The sequence below is a fragment of the Agelaius phoeniceus genome, chromosome 3, assembly GCF_051311805.1.
Source record: "Agelaius phoeniceus isolate bAgePho1 chromosome 3, bAgePho1.hap1, whole genome shotgun sequence".
NCBI lineage: Eukaryota > Metazoa > Chordata > Aves > Passeriformes > Icteridae > Agelaius > Agelaius phoeniceus.
This window is the reverse complement of record NC_135267.1, coordinates 542,501-563,468: the sequence shown is the minus strand read 5'-3', so window position 1 is coordinate 563,468 and position 20,968 is coordinate 542,501. Positions and strand designations below refer to the sequence as shown.

Genomic DNA, 20,968 nt, shown 5'->3' with positions numbered 1-20,968 from the left:
ATTATTTTATTAATTTTTTAAAATGTTTTAAGGGAATTATTTTAAGCTGCAAGTTCCCCATCCTTCTGAGCTAAAAATATCATTCATTTCTCCCAGGTACTTTTGACACCTTTTTCTCCTGGTTGGTGTCAGAGCTGCTGCTGCAGGGGAGGGGAGGAGGCAGAGCCGGGGTCCCTCCTGCCCTGCTCGGGATTCCAGCCCGGCCCCAGGCTCTGCTCTGTTCCTGGTGTTGCTGTTTATCTCCAGCTCTCTCATTTTCAGTGCTTTTAGCCCTGCCAGACACGATTTTCCCCCGCCAGGTTTTAGCTTCTCTCATCACTTGGAGCTCCTCAGAGCTCTTCATGTATAATTTACATCAGCTGTTAAGCTTTTATGGGGATTTTTTTCCATTTCCTTATGCAGTGTTTTTTACATTTTTAATGCTGCCTTCATTTCACCGTTTAGGGCTGGACTCAGCTCACCCAGCCCTGCTTGCCTCGGAGTTTGGGGCCTCAAATCCCCCTCTGAAGGGAAGGAGAGTGAGGAAAGGTCCTGGATGTGTCAGCAGCTTCCCCCAGGGGCAGCTCTGACCTTGATCTCTGGGACAGGACCCAGGGAAGGGCTGGGCCGGGGGGTTTGGGGTGCATTTGGGGAAAGGTTCTGTCCCCAGAGGGTGCTGGCACTGCCCAGGCTCCCCAGGGCACATTCCCAGCCCCGCAGAGCTGCAGGAGGGTTTGGACAGCACAGCCAGGGGTGGCCAGGCTGGGGTTTGGGGGGGTCTGGGCAGGGCAGGAGCTGGGCTGCTGCTCCTGGGGTCCCTCCCAAGCCAGGATATTCCATGGTTCCATCTGTGCAAGGCCATGCAGGGCTGTCCCTGAGGTTCAGCCATTGTCCCCACGCTGTGCTGGTGGCACTCAGAGCAGGGAGAGGCCCTGGACAAGGTCCCTTCCAAGCCAAAACAGACCTGGTTCTGTGATTTCTGACCGTTCCTGCTCTGTGATTTCTGACTGTTCCTGTTCTGTGATTTCTGACTGTTCTGGTCCTGTGATTTCTGACTGTTCCTGTTCTGTGATTTCTGACTGTTCTGGTCCTGTGATTTCTGACTGTTCCCATTCTGTCATTTCTGACCATTTCCATTCTGTGATTTCTGACTGCTCTGGTTCTCTGATTTCTGACCATTCTGTCATTTCTGACCATTCTGTCATTTCTGACCATTCTGTCATTTCTGACCCTTCCCATTCTGTGATTTCTGACTGTTCCCATTCTGTGATTTCTGACTGTTCCCATTCTGTGATTTCTGAATGTTCTGGTTCTCTGATTTCTGACCATTCTGTGATTTCTGACCATTCCCACTCTGTCATTTCTGACCATTCTGTCATTTCTGACCATTCCCAGTCTGTCATTTCTGACCATTCCCAGTCTGTCATTTCTGACCATTCTTTCATTTCTGACCATTCCCACTCTGTCATTTCTGACCATGCTGTTTGTTTGTTAGGGTTAGGGTTAACTGACCCCCCATCATCTCCTGCTGTTCCTGGCCCCTCACAGGGCCCTCCCCAGGCTGCTGCAGTTGAGGCAGGGTTGGCATTTCTGAGTGTTCCCCACAAATCCTCCCCTGGCAGTGCTGACCCTTCTCTCTGGGCTTCCAGTTCTGGGAATTTCTGCAATCCCAGACTGGACTGGGAGGGAGGGCAGGGAGGCTGGGGCTGCCCCTGTCCATGGCCAGGTTTTACAGGGCTGGAGCCCCCTGGGATGGTGGGAGGTGTCCCCAGGTGGGATCTCAGGGATTTCCCCACCTGAGCCCTCCTGGGGCTGTGACTCCATCCCTCATTCCCTCATTCCCTCATTCCCACAGCCCCCCTGGCTGTGCTGAGGGTCCCTGGGGACCCCTGGGTGCTCCTCCCATTTCCAGCTCCATGGAAATCCAGCAGACAGATCCCATTTCCCTCCTGCATTTCCTCCCTGGCCATTTCCTCTGTGATTTATCCTGCAGACAGATCCCATTTCCCTCCTGCATTTCCTCCCTGGCCATTTCCTCTGTGATTTATCCAGCAGACAGATCCCATTTCCCTCCTGCATTTCCTCCTTGGCCATTTCCTCTGTGATTTATCCTGCAGACAGATCCCATTTCCCTCCTGCATTTCCTCCCTGGCCATTTCCTCTGTGATTTATCCTGCAGACAGATCCCATTTCCCTCCTGCATTTCCTCCCTGGCCATTTCCTCTGTGATTTATCCAGCAGACAGATCCCATTTCCCTCCTGCATTTCCTCCTTGGCCATTTCCTCTGTGATTTATCCTGCAGACAGATCCCATTTCCCTCCTGCATTTCCTCCTTGGCCATTTCCTCTGTGATTTATCCTGCACTGCTCAGCCCCAGCCAGCCCAGCCCTCCTCAGAGAGGGATTTTCACATCTGTGCTCAATGCCAGGGCCTCGTTTTTCAAAGCAACAACTCTTTTTTTTGTGTGTGTGGGGTGTGGAGGTGATTGAAGATCTTTTCCCTGAGCTGGGTCCCCATCTGGTGCTGCTGCTGGTGGGAGGCACAAGGGGGAATTTGGGATGTGGGGAGGGCCAGGCCCCACACCTGCCAAGCAACACCAAGGACACACCTGAAGGAACCCCAAATCTTGGCAAAAAAAACCAAAAACATCTTCTCAAACCCTGAGAATTGTCCCCCAGGCTGGGTGGGAAAGCAGCTCTCAGTGGTCAGCGAGGAGAAGCTGCTTTAAATTAAGGGGAAGGTTCTGGTTAATCCTGCTCAGATGGGAGATCAGCAGGGGAAGGGTGATAAATGGGTTCATGGATTTCCAGGCCAGAAGGAGCTTTTATCCCAGGATTTTAATTCCATGACCTGGATTTCTGGGGGGCTGTGCTTGGCCCTGCTCCTGCTGGTGGAGGGATTCACCTGGAAGGGCTGGGACTGGGAGGGACAGGGGTCAGCAGCCCCTCCTGCAGCCCCTGTGCCACACACAGGGTCACAGCCCTGCTGGCTCTCGTCTGTGAGAGGACAAAATCCACGGGAATGTCTGAGTTCCCAAGGCAGCTCTGGCCTGGGGGACATTTTGCTCATTCCCAGCAGCTCTGCTGCAGCTGAGGGCAGATGTGCCTCCACCAGCCCAGCCACAGTGGACATCTCCCTGCTTCAAAAGGGGACAAATTCACCTCAATTTAACTTAGGTTTTTTTGGTACTGAGACATTCCTGCAGTGCAGGAGCTGCTCTTTCCCTGCTCAGCATCTCTGCTCCTTGTCCTGTGCCCTCCCAGCCCTCCTTCCTCTGCCCTTGGCAGTGCCAGGGGAGCTGGCCCTGGGGATGTTGTGCTGCTGGGGCTCTGTGCTGCCCCTTTTGTGTGTGTTTGGACACTCCCAGGGGCAGCTCCAGGTTTTAGGGGATGGATTTGGGGTCTTTTGGCTCGAGGGCAGCTCGAGGTCTGGAGCAGGGTTTGAGGATCATGGCGTGGTTTGGGTGGGAAGGGAGCACAAATCCCACCCAGTTGCCCCCTGCCATGGGCAGGGCACCTTCCCCGTGCCAGCCTGAGGTGATAAATTCCTGCCCAAAGGAGCAGAAACACCCCTGGGTGTCCTCTCCTGCAGCCAGGGATCCCTGCTGGCACCAGAGTGGGACAGTGGGACAATGGGACAAATAATGGGACAAATAATGGGACAAATGGGACAAATGTCACCTGTGCTGCCCCTCAGCCCTCGTGTCCTGCCCTTTCACTGGGTGTTTTGGGTGAAATCATCACTTTCACATCATAATTGACCTTTCCTCTCTCTCTCTCTCTCCACCTTTTCCCCTCGTCTCTAGGAAGAAGAACAAAAGCAGGCAGTAAGTTGACTTCACCTTGTAGGTGATCTGACTTTTTTTTCTCCCCCTTTCCTGCATGAAATCCATTTTCTGTTAATTGGCTTGTATGCAAATGAGCCCTGGGAATGAAGGGGGGGCTTTTTCTGCCTGGGATGTGGAGCAGAGCCTCCCTGAGCTCCCAGCAGAGATGGTTTGTGTGTGTCTGTGTCTGTGTGTGTGTCGCAGTTATCCCCTCTCCCTTTCCAGGGAATTTGATTGCCCCGGGCTGGGCTGCTGAGGCTTTTGTGGAATCATGTATAAAAACAGGGATCCTGATTGCTGGGAGGGTTCCACGAGCTGAGAGAGCTTTCCTGCCTCTTCAGGAATCCTTTAATTTGCCTCCTTGCCACATACAAGCCCACGCAGGAAAACCAATTAATGACTTAATATTCCGGGCATGGCTCCATCCCCTCCGGCCCCTGGAGGAGGTGAGGGAAGGAGCGGGAGGCAGGGACGCCTGGGCTTTGTTCCATTCCCATTTTCGGGATCCACTCCAGAGGGAGCCCTTCTGCTGTCTGCTGCTCTCGGGAGCAGCCAGATGTTTACAGCAGAGGGTTTGCAGCATTTCTGAGCAATCCTTTACACCCAAAAGCTTTGATGAGCGTTAATCCGTGTGCTGTTTCTCACAGGCATAACTGCGTGTCGGAAATATGGCAATTCTGGGGGCTCCTTTGTGTGGGGAAATAGGCATTTTGGGGCAGCATCTATTGCTGGGAACACTTCAGTTTTAGGTGTGCTGGAAGTGGCCGTGGTGGCTCCTGGGTGGGTTTGTGCTGCTGTGGCCAGGCTGGGATGGGGCTGAATGGGCACCTTGCACTGAGCCCAGCTCATCCTTAGGGAATCCTGGAATATTTGGGTGGGAAGGGACACGAAAGCTCACCCAGTGCCACCCCTGCCATGGCAGGGACACCTCCCACTGTCCCAGGCTGCTCCAAACCCTGTCCAAGCTGGCCTTGAGCACTGCCAGGGATCCAGGGGCAGCCCCAGCTGCTCTGGGAATTCCATCCCAGCCCCTGCCCACCCTGCCAGGGAAGGATTTGTCCTGTGTCCCACCCAAAGCCCTCCCTGGGTGTGATATTTTCTGGGGTCCCTGTCCTTGGAAGGAAAGAAGGAATCTGACTCTATGTTCTTAGAAGGTTAATTTATCATTATATTGTATTGTATTGTATTGTATTGTATTATATTATATTATATTATATTATATTATATTATATTATATTATATTATATATTTTATATATTATATATTATAATATGATATCTAATATATTATATATTAGATATACAGTATATATTATATATTATATATTATATAACATATTATATAAAATATATATTATGTATAATGCTATATAATACTATATAATATAATACTATATAATATATATTTTATATATACATTATATTATATTATATTATATTATATTATATTATATTATATTATATTATATTATATTATATTATATTACATTACATTATAGAATGCTATACTAAAACTATACTAAAGAATAGAGAAAGGATACTTACAGAGGGCTACAAAGAATGATCATTAAGAACTCGTGACCCTCTCCAGAGTCTGACACAGCCTGGCCCTGATTGGTCTCTAAGTCAAAACAATTCACATTAAATTAATGAACAATCACCTGTTGGACAAACAATGTCCAAACCACATTCCAGAGCAGCAAAACCCAGGAGAAGCAAATGAGATAAGGATTGTTTTCCTTTTTCTCTGAGGCTTCCCAGGAGAGACATCCTGGGCAAGGGATTTTTCAGAGAATGTGATGGTGACACCTGGGTGTCCTGGGCTCCTGGCAGGAGGGATTGGGGTTGTTGAAGGATCCTTCCTGGGAGTGATTTCTGCAGGGCAGGGCAGGGCTTTGTGTTAGCCCCCTGCTCCTCTGGATTGTGGACGTTGAAAAAGGGTAAATGTGAGATCAGGGAGCAAGCTGAGCAGTTTGAAATCCCTTTTCCCCTTGGGGCACTGTGTCAGGAGGAGGGTAAAGAGCCAAAACTGAAATAACATCAGTGACATTCCATGCAGGCCCAGCCCTCTGGAGCCAGGAATGCAGGAGCCAAAGTTGGTTTGAAGCCCAAGAAAAGCAGATTTTGGGCAACAAAAGGACAGAATTCTGGTCTGCAGGAATTGAAATTTGACATCCTTCCTTTGCATGGCCTGGAGTGGCTTGAGCTGCTTCCCCCTGGCTGTGAAGGTGCAGCCTGGGAAGGTTGGGAATCCCAGGACAGGCTGAGAAATCCCAGGACAGGCTGGAAATCCCAGGAAAAGCTGGGAATCCCAGGACAGGCTGAGAAATCCCAGGAAAAGCTGGGAATCCCCCCTGGCTGTGAAGGTACAGCCTGGAAAGGTTGGAAATCCCAGGAAAGGCTGGGAAATCCCAGGACAGGGTGAGAAATCCCAGGACAGGCTGAGAAATCCCAGGACAGGCTGGGATATCCCAGGAAAAGCTGGGAAATCCCAGGACAGGCTGAGAAATCCCAGGACAGGCTGGGAAATCCCAGGAAAGGCTGGGAATCCCAGGATAGGCTGAGAAATCCCAGGAAAGGCTGAGAAATCCCAGGACAGGCTGGGATATCCCAGGACAAGGTGAGAAATCCAGGACAGGCTGGAAAATCCCCCCTGGCTAAGAAGGTGCAGCCTGGGAAGGTTGGGAATCCCAGGACAGCCTGGGAAATCCCAGGACAGGCTGAGAATCCCAGGACAGGCTGAGAATCCCAGGAAAGACTGGAAATCCCAGGATAGGTTGGGAAATCCCAGGAAAAGCTGTGAAGGTGCAGCCTGGGAAGGTTGGGAATCTCAGGACAGGCTGAGAAATCCCAGGACAGGCTGGGAAATCCCAGGACAGGCTGAGAATCCCAGGACAGGCTGAGAATCCCAGGAAAGACTGGAAATCCCAGGATAGGTTGGGAAATCCCAGGAAAAGCTGTGAAGGTGCAGCCTGGGAAGGTTGGGAATCTCAGGACAGGCTGAGAAATCCCAGGACAGGCTGGGAAATCCCAGGACAGGCTGAGAATCCCAGGAAAGGCTGGGAAATCCCAGGAAAAGCCGGGAATCCCCCCTGGCTGAAGGTGCAGCCTGGGAAGGTTGGGAATCACCTCCAGGCCCCCCTGTTCCAGCTGGGGTTGGAGCTGTGGCTGCTGGGAGTTCAGAGTTCCTGTGCTGACACACTCTGACCCTGCTGTGGAGGCGTGTGTTTGATACTGATTTGAATTTCAACATTTTTAATTTGTTTTTTTTGTGTTATAGGGAAATAGAGGGGTTTTCTTATAGTTTTATAAGGAGGTTTTAGTTTTAAGATTAAGGTTTTGGGGTTTTGGGGGGGATTTAATTTTTTTATTGATTTTAATATTTTAAATTTAAATTTTATTTTAAATTTAAATTTTAAATTTATTTTAAATGTATTTTAAATTTAATATTTTAAATTTAAATTTTAAATTTTCTTAATATTTTATTTATGGTTTTTTATATGTTTGGGGTTTTTTTTAATTTGAGGGATGACTGAAGTATTGAAAGAGTTAATGTTTTGTTTGGGGTTTCTAGATGGTTATTTGGTGTTTGAAGTGGGAATTGTGGTTGGGGTTGGGTTAGGATTGGTTGTAGGGCTGGTTTTTCAATTTTGTTGTATTTAATTTTAATTGTAGAGTTATGATTTATTTGGTGTTTGAGGTGGGAGTTGTGGTGGGAATTAAGTTAGGATTGGTTGTAGGGCTGGTTTTGGGGTTTTGTTGTATTTAATTTTAGATGTAGGGTTATGTTTTATTTGGTGTTTATGGTGAGAATTGTGTTAGGATTGGTTGTAGGGTTGGTTTTGTGGTTTTGTTGTATTTATATTTACTTGTAGGGTTATGTTTCATTTGGTGTTTGTGGTTGGGGTTGGTAGGATTGGTTGTAGCGTTGGTTTTGGGGTTCTTTTGTATTTAATTTTAGTTGTAGGGTTATGTTTTATTTGGTGTTTGAGGTGGGAGCTGTGGTTGGGGTTGTGTTAGGATTGGTTTAGGGCTGGTTTTTGGAGTTTTGTTATATTTAATTTTAGTTGTAGGGTTATGTTTTATTTTGTGTTTGTGTGGGAATTGTGGTTGGGGTTGGGTTAGGATTGGTTGTAGGGTTTGTTTTGGGGTTTTTGGTACTTAATTTTAATTGTAGGGTTATGTTTTCTTTGGTGTTTCAGGTGAGAATTGTGGTTGTGTTAGGATTGGTTGTATGGCTGATTTTCAGGTTGTTTTGTATTTAATTTTAGCTGTAGGGTTATGTTTATTTAGTGTTTGTGGTGGGAACTGTGGTTGGGGTGGTGTTAGGGTTGGCTGTAGGGTTGGTTTTGGGTTTTGTTTTATTTAATTTTAACTGTAGGGTTATGATTAATTTGGTGTTTGAGGTGGGAATTGTGTTAGGATTGGTTGTAGGGCTGGTTTGGGGGTATTTTGTATTTAATTTTAGTTGTACGATCATGTTATTTTTTGTGTTTGTGGTGGGAATTGTGGTTGGGGTGGTGTTATGATTAGTGGTAGGGTTGATTTTGAGGGTTTTTGTATTTAATTTTAGTTGTAGAGTTATGTTTTATTTGGTGTTTGAGGTGGGAATTGTGTTAGGATTGGTTGCACGGTTTGTTGGGGGGGGTTGTATTTAATTTTAGCTGTAGGGTTATGTTTTATTTAGTGTTTCTGGTGGGAATTTCTTTGTGGTGGTTGGGGTGGTTTAGGACTGGTTGTAGGGTTGGTTTGGGGTTGTCTTTTGTATTTAATTTTAGTTGTAGGATTATGCTTTATTTGGTGTTTGTGGTAGGGGCGGTGTTGGGATTGGTTGTAGGATCGGTTTTGTGGTTTTGTTGTATTTCTATTTACTTGTAGGGTTATGTTTTATTTGGTGTATTATGTGGTTGGGGTTGGGTTAGGATTGGTTGTAGGGTTGTTTTTTGGATTTTGTTGTATTTAATTTTAATTGTAGGGTTATGATTTATTTGGTGTTTGAGGTGGGAACTGTGGTGGGAATTAAGTTAGGATTGGTTGTAGGGCTGGTTTTTGTTTTATTTAATTTTAGTTGAAGGGTTATGTTTTATTCAGTCTTTTGGTGGGAACTGTAGTTGGGGTGGTGTTAGGATTGGCTGTAGGGTTGGTTTGCGTATTTTTTGTATTTAGTTTTAGTTGTAGGGTTATGTTTATTTGGTGTTTGTGGTTGGGATGGTTAGGATTGGTTGTAGGGTTGGTTTTGGGGTATTTTGTATTTAATTTTAGCTGTAAGATCATGTTATATTTTGTGTTTGTGGTGGGAATTGTGGTTGGGGCAGTGATAGGACTGGTTGTAGGGTTGATTTTGGGGTTTTGTTTTATTTAATTTTAATTGTAGGGTTATGTTTTATTTGGTGTTTGTGGTGGGAATTGTGGTTGTGTCAGGATTGGCTGTAGGGTCGGTTTTGGGGTTTGTTTTATTTAATTTTAGTTGTAGGGCTGTGATTTATTTGGTGTTTGTGGTGGGAATTGTGGTTGGGGTTGTGTCAGGATTGGTTGTAGGGTCGGTTTTAGGCTGTTTGTATTTAATTTCAGCTGTAGGGTTGTTTTGTGGGGGTTGCAGGGTTGGTTTGGGGTTTTTGTATGATTTTGTGTGGTGGCAGTGCAGGGGGGAGAGGATTTGGTGCCACATGGTCAGAGCTGAAATCCCATCAGGGCTTGGGCAGGTTCTGCTCTGTCCTGGGGCCCTGGAGGGACAGAGCTCAGTGTGACGTCACAGCCATGCAGTGACGTCACAGCCCTGGAGTGATGTCATAGCCCTGGAGGGACAGAACTCAGTGTGACGTCACAGCCATGCAGTGACGTCACAGCCCTGGAGTGATGTCACAGCCCTGGAGTGACGTCACAGCCCTGGAGTGATGTCACAGCCCTGGAGTGATGTCACTGCCCTGGAGGGACAGAGCTCAGTGTGATGTCACAGCCCTGGAGTGATGTCACAGTCCTGGAGTGATGTCATAGCCCTCGTGTGATGTCATAGCCCTGGAGTGATGTCACAGCAATGGTGTGATGTCACAGCCCTGGAGTGATGTCATAGCCCTGGTGTGATGTCACAGCCCTGCAGTGATGTCACAGCCCTGGTGTGATGTCACAGCCCTGGAGTGATGTCACAGCCCCAGAGTGATGTCATAGCCCTGGAGTGATGTCATAGCACTGCAGTGATGTCACAGCCCTGGAGTGATGTCACAGCAATGGTGTGATGTCATAGCCCTGGTGTGATGTCATAGCCCTGGAGTGATGTCACAGCCCTGGAGTGATGTCACAGCACTGGTGTGATGTCACAGCCCTGGAATGATGTCATAGTCCTGGAGTGATGTCACAGCCCTGGAGTGATGTCATAGTCCTGGTGTGATGTCATAGCACTGGAGTGACGTCATAGTCCTGGGGTGATGTCACAGCCCTGGAGTGATGTCACGGCCCTGGAGTGATGTCATAGCACTGGTGTGATGTCATAGCCCTGGAGGAACTGAGCTCAGTGTGATGTCACAGCCCTTGTGTGATGTCATAGCTCTGGAGTGAGCTGGGGTGGGTTAGTCCTGCTCTGGGTTAAACTGGGATGGGTTAGTCCTGCTCTGGGTTAACCTGGGATGAGTTAGTCCTGCTCTGGAGCAGCAGGGAGCCCTGGGATGGATTTAGTCCTGTTCTGGATTGAGATGGGATGGGTTTAATCTGGCCCTGGAGCAGCAGAAAGCCCTGGGATGGATTTAATCCTGCACAGAGCTGAGCCCAGCTCTGCCAGGGGGCACAGAGCAGCAGGAATGTCCCAGAGCAGATCAGGAATGTCCCAGGACAGCAGGAATGTCCCAGAACAGCAGGAATGTCCCAGAACAGAGCAGGAATGTCCCAGGACAGAGCAGGAATGTCCCAGAACAGCAGGAATGTCCCAGGACAGAGCAGGAATGTCCCAGAACAGCAGGAATGTCCCAGAACAGAGCAGGAATGTCCCAGAACAGCAGGAATGTCCCAGGACAGAGCAGGAATGTCCCAGAACAGCAGGAATGTCCCAGAACAGAGCAGGAATGTCCCAGGACAGAGCAGGAATGTCCCAGAACAGCAGGAATGTCCCAGAACAGAGCAGGAATGTCCCAGAACAGAGCAGGAATGTCCCAGAGCAGAGCAGGAATGTCCCAGGAACAGATCAGGAATGTCCCAGAACAGCAGGAATGTCCCAGAGCAGAGCAGGAATGTCCCAGAACAGCAGGAATGTCCCAGAACAGAGCAGGAATGTCCCAGGAACAGATCAGGAATGTCCCAGAACAGCAGGAATGTCCCAGAGCAGAGCAGGAATGTCCCAGAACAGCAGGAATGTCCCAGAGCAGCAGGAATGTCCCAGAACAGAGCAGGAATGTCCCAGGAACAGCAGGAATGTCCCAGAACAGAGCAGGAATGTCCCAGGACAGAGCAGGAATGTCCCAGATACAGCAGGAATGTCCCAGGAACAGATCAGGAATGTCCCAGAACAGCAGGAATGTCCCAGAGCAGAGCAGGAATGTCCCAGGACAGAGCAGGAATGACCCAGAACAGAGCAGGAATGTCCCAGAGCAGAGCAGGAATGTCCCAGGACAGAGCAGGAATGTCCCAGAGCAGAGCAGGAATGTCCCAGAACAGAGCAGGAATGTCCCACAACAGAGCAGGAATGTCCCAGAACAGAGCAGGAATGTCCCAGAACAGCAGGAATGTCCCAGAACAGAGCAGGAATGTCCCAGGACAGAGCAGGAATGTCCCAGAACAGAGCAGGAATGTCCCAGAGCAGAGCAGGAATGTCCCAGAGCAGAGCAGGAATGTCCCAGGACAGAGCAGGAATGTCCCAGAACAGCAGGAATGTCCCAGGACAGAGCAGGAATGTCCCAGAGCAGCAGGAATGTCCCAGGACAGAGCAGGAATGTCCCAGGACAGCAGGAATGTCCCAGATACAGCAGGAATGTCCCAGGAACAGAGCAGGAATGTCCCAGAGCAGAGCAGGAATGTCCCAGAACAGAGCAGGAATGTCCCAGAACAGAGCAGGAATGTCCCAGAGCAGCAGGAATGTCCCAGGAACAGAGCAGGAATGTCCCAGGACAGATCAGGAATGTCCCAGATACAGCAGGAATGTCCCAGAACAGAGCAGGAATGTCCCAGGACAGAGCAGGAATGTCCCAGAGCAGAGCAGGAATGTCCCAGAACAGAGCAGGAATGTCCCAGAACAGCAGGAATGTCCCAGAACAGCAGGAATGTCCCAGAGCAGCAGGAATTTCCCAGGAACAGCAGGAATGTCCCAAAGGCTGAGGAGCAGTGGTCCTGCAGAGTCTCTGAGCTTGCAGCTCCATGAATCCACAGCTCATGTTTACCTTGTAGGAATCAGTAAATCCCAGACTGGTTTGTGCTGGGAGGGCCCTCAGAGCCCACCCAGTGCCCCCCTGCCATGGCAGGGTCACCTTCACTGTCCCAGGGGCTCCCAGCCCCATCCAGCCTAGCCTGGGATATTTTATCCATAATCCCATTAAAGATCTCACTTTTGAGATGAGAGTGGAATTTTCATTGCTGAGCCTCTGCCAGTCTGTGCCACCCTTTGTCCCCTGCTCCCAAAGGTCCCTGGTGTTTGTTGCTGGCCTTTCTCAGTTCTCTTCCACGTTGCCACAGATGTTTTGGTGCCACATTTGGGGACACATGAGCCTGTGGCAGTTTTGTTTCCATCGTGGGCAGATCCCTGCCATGGCTGCAGAGATGTTCCAGGATTTGCATTGGTTTTGGCAGGGCCTGCCTGTCCTTGCTGTTTATTTCATCCCTGGGAAAGGCGATGCTGCTGCTGAGTTTGGCAGGGCAGAATTCCAGAATATTCTCCTCTGACGTCTTTTCTTTGGGCACGGGCTGGAAGTGGTTAAAGGAGTGTCCCTGTGGGTCCAGGATGTGAAATATTTATTGCATCCCTGCTGGATTTCACAGCCCTGCTGGCTCTGGTGGAGCAGTGCTGCCTTCAAGTGCTCCAAGGGCTGCATGGGCAGCGCACTCGGGGTGACCCAGCACTCCATCCCTCCATCCATCATCCATCCATCCATCCATCATCCATCCATCCATCCATCCATCCATCCATCCATCCATCCCTCCATCCATCCATCCATCCATCCATCCATCCATCCATCCATGTTCATCCATCCCTCCATCCATCCATCATCCATCCATCCATCCATCATCCATCCATCCATCCATCCATCATCCATCCATCCATCATCCATCCCTCCATCCATCCATCCATCCCTCCATCCATCCATCCCTCCATCCATCCATCCCTCCATCCATCCATCCATCCATCCATCCATCCATCCATCATCCATCCATCCCTCCTTCTCTCCATCCTTCCATCCATCCATCCATCCATCCATCATCCATCCATCCATCCATCCATCCATCCCTCCATCCATCCATCCATCATCCATCCATCCATCCATCATCCATCCATCCATCATCCATCCATCCATCCATCATCCATCCATCCCTCCTTCTCTCCATCCATCCATCCATCCATCCCTCCATCCATCCATCCATCATCCATCCATCCATCCATCCATCCATCATCCATCATCCATCCATCATCCATCCATCATCCATCATCCATCCATCCATCCATCATCCATCCCTCCTTCTCTCCATCCATCATCCACCCATCATCCATCCATCCATCCATCCATCATCCATCCATCCATCCATCCATCCATCCATCCATCCATCCATCATCCATCCATCCATCCATCCATCCATCCATCCATCATCCATCCATCCATCATCCATCCATCCATCCATCATCCATCCATCCATCATCCATCCATCCATCCATCATCCATCCATCCATCCATCCATCATCCATCCATCCATCCATCATCCATCCATCCATCCATCCCTCCATCCATGTTCATCCATCCATCATCCATCCATCCATCATCCATCCATCCATCCATCCATCATCCATCCATCCATCCATCATCCATCCATCATCCATCCATCCATCATCCATCCATCCATCATCCATCCATCCATCCATCATCCATCCATCCATCCATCCATCCATCCATCCATCCATCCATCCATCCATCATCCATCCATCATCCATCCATCCATCATCCATCCATCCATCCATCCATCCATCCATCATCCATCCATCCATCCATCCATCCATCCATCCATCCATCCATCATCCATCCATCCATCCATCCATCCATCCATCCATCCATCATCCATCCATCATCCATCCATCCATCCATCATCCCTCCATCCATCCATCCATCCATCCATCCATCATCCATCCATCATCCATCCATCCATCCATCCATCCATCATCCATCCATCATCCATCCATCCATCCATCATCCATCCATCATCCATCCATCCATCCATCATCCATCATCCATCATCCATCCATCATCCATCCATCCATCCATCATCCATCCATCCATCCATCCATCCATCCATCCATCATCCATCCATCCATCCATCCATCCATCATCCATCCATCCATCATCCATCCATCCATCATCCATCCATCCATCCATCCATCCATCCATCCATCCATCCATCCATCATCCATCCATCCATCCATCATCCCTCCATCCATCCATCCATCCATCCATCCATCCATCCCTCCTTCTCTCCATCCTTCCATCCATCCATGTTCATCCATCCATCCTTCCATCCATCCATCATCCATCCATCCATCCATCATCCATCCATCATCCATCCATCCATCCATCCCTCCATCCATCCATCATCCATCCATCCATCCCTCCTTCCATCCCTGACCCTGCTGGCCTGGAGCACCCACACACACCTGGGTGCTGCCATGGGCAGTGCCCAGCAGCAGCTGTTCCATTCCACAATTCCATTTGGACCACCAGAGCCCACAGCTGAGCATTCCCGTGCTGCTCCCTGTGGAATTGTGGCTGTCCAGGCACAGGGAGAGCCGAGGCTCCTTTACCTGCTCAGGAATGTCCACCAAGGTGGGGCTGAAATTCAGGCTGGAGGCTTTGCTGGTGCCTTGGCTGTGACCCAGAGAAGGGATTGTTCATAGAGGCACAGGATGGTTTGGGTGGGAAGGACTAAGAGCCTGAATGAGGGATGTGGGACTCCAGGCAGCTCTTCAAAATGCAGTTTATTGTGTACAAAATGCAGTTTAATGTGTACAAAATGCAGTTTAATGTGTACAAAATGCAGTTTAATACATCCAAGACCTTACAGCAGTCCAGAGCTGTGGGTGACAGAGCTGTGCCTACAGCTGTCAGCTCCAGCTGCAGGCAGGCCTGGAGACCCTTTGGTTTTGGTTACATTGAATTCTATATTTTTCTTTGGTTACATTGCATTCTATACTTTACTTTCCTGAGCATCTTCACACAGCAGAACCAATCTACACCTTAACTATTATCTATAGCCTATCATAACTACCATAATTACCATATTCATGTCACTATTCTCCAATCACTCAAAGTCAGCACATTGCAGTTTAAGCTAGAAGTTGTTTCTCAGTTTTCTTGCAGTTGAAAATTCTGAGACCTTTTTTCTACCTGCCACATCTGCTGCCTTGTTTGCCTGTGCTGTCTTTCTGCTTGGTAAAAGCATCTTCTTGTTTGGGGTGGGTTTATCCTTTGCTCTAAGCCATAAAAACCCCTTCTAACTCACACACTCTTTGCCTCCTTGGTTATCCAGTCAGACTGGCTCAGCAATTCTTTTCTTCTATATCAAAACTTGCTTCCATCTCTATTCCTTCTTCAGACTCTACATTCAAAAATCTTTCTGCCAAGCTCCCATATCTGTGAGACTTTCTTGTCAAACTTTCATCCTTCCCAACAAGGACCTTGAATCCCATCCAGTGCCATGGCAGGGACACCTCCCCCTGTCCCAGGGTGCCCCCAGCCCTGCCCAGCCTGGCCTTGGGCACTGCCAGGGATGGGGAGTCCACACAATCTTGAATTTTCACGGACTTCAGAAGAAGTTGACAAAATTCCTTCCATGCACAGTGCTGGAAAATGCAGCCAAAGCCAGCTCCACCCCAGGGGGCTCCTTGCAGGAGAACATCCCTGGAGCTGGGGCTGAGCAGTGCTCCTAAACCCACTGCAGATAATGAACATGAAGGTGTTTCTCTGGTGCATCTGCAGTGCTTTCCCTGGGATCATCACCCAGCCTGGAAGGGCAGCCAGAGCCACGTGAGGGACATCTGCATCCACTGCTGCTTTATGTGGCACCTGGCCCTGATTAATAGCAATGAGGAAATGGCAGTTTGGGATTTCTTGACCTCACATGAAATTCATTTCTCTGGGCAAAGGTTGCTAACAGCTGGCAGCAATTTGGGGCTGGGCTCATCATCTGTTGCACAGATTTTATTGCTCTGGTTTGGCCCTTTCCTCTGTTGGGAACCATCCCCTTTTCCACCTCCTCTCTTTATAGGGGTTGTCTTTTTCAAAGGCAGCCCTGGAACATCTTGTTAAGGCATGTTCTGTGCAGCTCCAGGCTTTAGGTATGGCCTGACACAACCAAGCTGGGCATAAATCACTCTTTTTGCTCTTTACTGTGCCGTAGACTTTTGTCTTTTTGAAGTGGCTGCTTTCACCAGAGGCGCTCTTGGCCCCTCTCCAGTTTGTTCTCCACCTCCCCAGCCCACAAAGGCATTTCTGCACTGGGAACTGGGGCAGAGGGGAGAGCTGCAGGGGGACCAAGCCCCATGGCATGGGGGGCTGGAAGCCTGGGGGATGCTCAGCTGGAGCAGAGCAGGCTCTGGGAGCCCCCCTGAGGATGGAGAGGGACTGGGGACTGGGCAAGGAGTGATGGGTGCAGCCTGAAAGAGGGGAAATATGGATTAGGTACTGGAATTGTGCCCTGGCAGGGTGGGCAGGCCTGGCACAGGGTGCCCACCCTGGATCCCTGGCAGTGCCCAAGGCCAGGCTGGACACTGGCACACCCTGGGACTGTGGGAGGTGTCCCTGCCATGGCAGGGCTGGGATGGGCTGGCTTTGAGGTGGAAGAATTCCATTAATTAATTCCATGAAGGAATTCCATGAAGGAATTGTCCCCAGTTATTGTCCAGTTCTCCTCTGAAGCCACCCTGGTGTGGCAGAGCCAGGAGGTCTCTGTGCCCCTGGCAGGGACAGTGGCTGAGGCTGTTTGGGGTCTCCTCTCTGGCCAAGGATCCCCTTGACAAATGGGACCAATTATGGCTCTGCTGCAAGAGCAAAACCTTTCAACTGTGGGGGATTTTTAAAGATTTTTTTGTAGTTACAGCTGATTTGAAGCAGGCTGGAATAAAGATAAAGAAACCCAGCCAACCCAGGGGATTTGGGATGTGTGCTGCTGTTTGGCATCACAGAAATATCCTGGATTCAGGGCTTGGGGATGCTGGGGTTGGATTTTGCTGGCTCAGATGGTGTCAGGCAGGGCAGGGATCCCTTCCCTTGCACAGGAAGGGGAAGCCTGGCCCTGGCATCCATTCATCTCCACAAGAGCCCTGCCCCAGAGCTGCCTCTGGGGACATCAGCTCCAGCCTCAGCCTCGTGTGATGCTCCCGGCCTGGAACCCCCGGGGGTGTTTGTTTATTTATTTATCAAAGTGAAACGGGAGCTGTTGTAACCAGCAAAATCCTTGTGTAACCCAAATAGGGGTCACAGAGAAGGGCTGGTGCTGTGATTTACTGCTGTGATTTACTTGTGATTTACTGCTGTGAATACAAACCCTGCCTCCAGCCTCACCAGCCTGGGGCAGGTGTGCTCGAACCCACAAAGAATTGAAGCAGCAGAGAAACTGAAAGTGTTGGTGTTCAAACTGAAGTGTTGGTGTTCAAACTGAAGTGTTGGTGTTCAAACTGAAAGTGTTGGTGTTCAAACTGAAGTGTTGGTGCTTTAACTGAAATGTTGGTGTTCAAACTGAAGTGTTGGAGCTTTAACTGAAGTGTTGGTGTTCAAACTGAAGTATTGGTGTTCTTACTGAAGTTTTGGTGCTTTAACTGAAGTTTTGGTGTTTAAACTGAAGTGTTGATGTTTAAACTGAAGTGTTGGTGTTCAAACTGAAGTGTTGGTGCTTTAACTGAAGTGTTGGTGTTCAAACTGAAGTGTTGGTGCTTTAACTGAAGTGTTGGTGTTTTCACTGAAGTGTTGGAGTTTTAACTGAAATTTTGGTGTTCTGACTGAAGTGTTGGTGTTCTAACTGAAGTGTTGGTGCTTTAACCGAAATTTTGGAGTTTTGAAGTGTTGGTGCTTTAACTGAAGTTTTGGTGCTTTAACTGAAGTGTTGGTGTTCTTACTGAAGTTTTGGTGTTCTAACTGAAGTGTTGGTGTTCTTACTGAAGTGTTGTTGTTCTAACTGAAGTGTTGGTGTTCTTACTGAAGTGTTGGTGTTCTTACTGAAGTGTTGGTGTTCTTACTGAAGTGTTGGTGCTTTAACTGATGCAGTTCAGGGGAACTGCCCAAGGCCAGGCTCATGGGATGTGGGACATGGGGTGTGGGATGTCAGACATGGGATTTGGGATATGGGGTGTGGGAATGTGGGATTTGGAACATGGGATTTGGGATGTGGGATGTGGGATTTGGGAGTGGGGCGAGGGGTGTGGTATATGGGGTATGGGATTTGGGGTTTGGGGTGTGGGATTTGGGATGTGGGCTGTGTGCCTGTGGCCCTCAGGCAGCAAAGTCTGCTCCCAGGCACTGATGGTATCTGGGTGTGGGATGGGGGGTTTGGGATGGGGGATGTGGGATTTGGGGTGTGGGATGTGGGATGTGGGATGTGGGAGTGAGACCTGGGACATGGGGTGTGGGATATGTGGTATGGGATTTGGGGTTTGGGGTGTGGGATGTGTGCCTGTAGCCCTCAGGCAGCACAAGTGTGCTCCTCAGGCACTGACTGGAGATCTGGGTGTGAGATAGGGGATTTGGGATGTGGGGTGTGGGATTTGGGATTTGAGACATGGGGCGTGGGATGTGGGATTTGGGATATGGAACATGGGATGTGGAACGTGGGGTGTGGGACGTGGGACATGGGGTGTGGGGTTTGGGACATGGGGTGTGGAATGTGGGGTGTGGGATTTGGGATGTGGTACATGGGATTTGGGATGTGGTATATGGGATTTGGGATGTGGTATATGGGATTTGGGATGTGGTATATGGGATTTAGGATGTGGTATATGGGATTTAGGATGTGGTACATGGGATTTGGGATGTGGGGTGTGGTATTTGGGATGTGGTACATGGGATTTAGGATGTGGGGTGTGGGATTTGGGATGTGGTACATGGGATTTAGGATGTGGGGTGTGGGATTTGGGATGTGGTACATGGGATTTAGGATGTGGGGTGTGGGATTTGGGATGTGGTATATGGGATTTGGGATGTGGGGTGCGGGACATGGGATTTGGGATGGGGGATTTGGGACGGGGGATTTGGGACGGGGGATTTGGGGTGTGTGGGTGTGTGGAGCAGCAGCACTCCAGTGAGCAGCCGTTGATGCCCAGGGGTTTTCCATGGCAGAGCAGCCCCAGAGGGGCAGAAGAGCCCCTGGAGGGGCAGCCTGGGCTCGGTGGCAGGGCCGGGACGGAGCCCCCCCGATCCCTGCCCTGCCCGGGGCGGGCTCAGGACAGCCCCGAGGGGCCGGGAGGGGCTCCGGGTGTTCCCAATGAGCTGCGAGCCCGTCCCGGGATCAAAGGGCTCTGCTGGGACCCTGGAGCTGCCTCTGCACACACGGGGCACCACAGGAACGGGGCAGCAGCTCTGCCACCCCCAGCCCTGCCAGCTGCTGCTGCTGCTGCTGCCCACCCTGGGGTCCTGCCCGTTCCTAAACCCGGGGATCCTGCAGGTTCCTGTCAGCTCCTGAACCCTGGGATCCTGCAGGTTCCTGTCAGCTCCTAAACCCTGGGGTCCTGGAACCCCTCAGGGTCCTGTCAGCTCCTGAACCCTGGGATCCTGCAGGTTCCTGTCAGTTCTGTAAACCCTGGGATCCTGCAGGTTCCTGTCAGCTCCTAAACCCTGGGATCCTGCAGGTTCCTGTCAGCTCTGTGAATCCTGGGATCCTGCGGGTTCCTGTCAGCTCTGTGAATCCTGGGATCCTGCAGGTTCCTGTCAGCTCCTGAACCCTGGGATCCTGCAGGTTCCTGTCAGCTCTGTGAATCCTGGGATCCTGCAGGTTCCTGTCAGCTCCTAAACCCTGGGATCCTGCAGGTTCCTGTCAGCTCTGTGAATCCTGGGATCCTGCAGGTTCCTGTCAGCTCTGTGAATCCTGGGGCTCCTGGAAATCCTCAGGGTCCTGTCAGCTCCTAAATCCTGGGCTCCTGGAGCTCCTCAGGTTCTCAGCTCTGTAAATCCTGGGGCTCCTCAGGTTCCTCTGTAAATCCTGGGGCTCATGGAGCTCTTCAGGTTTCTGTCAGCTGCTAAATCCTGGGATCCTGCTTCTTCAGGTTCCTCTGTAAATCCTGGGGCTCCTGGAACCCCTCAGGTTCCTCTGTAAATCCTGGAGCTCCTCAGGTTCCTCTGAGCTCTGTGAATCCTGAAACTGCTCAGGTCCCTCTGTAAATCCTGGGGTCCTGCAGGTTCCTGTCAGCTCTGTGAATCCTGGGATCCTGCAGGTTCCTGTCAGCTCTGTGAATCCTGGGGCTCCTGGAACTCCTCATGTTCCTCTGGAAATCCTGGGATCCTGGAATTCCTCAGGTTCCTCTGTAAATCCTGGAGCTCCTCAGGTTACTCTGAGCTCTGTAAATCCTGGGGCTCCTGGAGCTCCCCAGGTCCTGTCAGCTCCTAAATCCTGGGGTCCTGGAGCTCCTCAGGTTCCTCTGAGCTCTGTAAATCCTGGAACTGCTCAGGTCCCTCTGTAAATCCTGGGGATCCTGCAGATTCGTGTCAGCTCTGTAAATCCTGAGGATCCTGGAAATCATCAGGTTTCTCTGTGAATCCTGGGGCTCCTGGAGCTCCTCAGGTTCCTGTCAGCTCTGTAAGTCCTGGGCTCCTGGAACCCCTCAGGTTTCTCTGTAAATCCTGGGCTCCTGCAGCTCCTCAGGTTCCTCTGTAAATCCTGGAATTCCTCAGGTTCCTCTGTGAATCCTGGGGCTCCTGGAACTCCTCAGGGTCCTCTCAGCTCTGTAAATCCTGGGGTCCTGCTTCCTCAGGGTTCTCTGTAAATCCTGGGGCTCCTGGAGCT

General features: G+C 50.1%; 1 protein-coding gene across 7 annotated transcripts in view; it reads left to right on the top strand.

The window, feature by feature from the left end:
* Positions 1 to 20,968, top strand: part of DTNB (dystrobrevin beta) — a 158,747-nt gene that overhangs the window by 91,275 nt on the left and 46,504 nt on the right. For all 7 annotated transcript variants that reach the window (XM_077176406.1, XM_077176407.1, XM_077176404.1 and 4 more), the window contains one exon: positions 3,786 to 3,806. In XM_077176406.1, the coding sequence (XP_077032521.1) occupies positions 3,786 to 3,806 (21 nt within the window). The remainder of the gene's footprint in view (positions 1 to 3,785; positions 3,807 to 20,968) is intronic.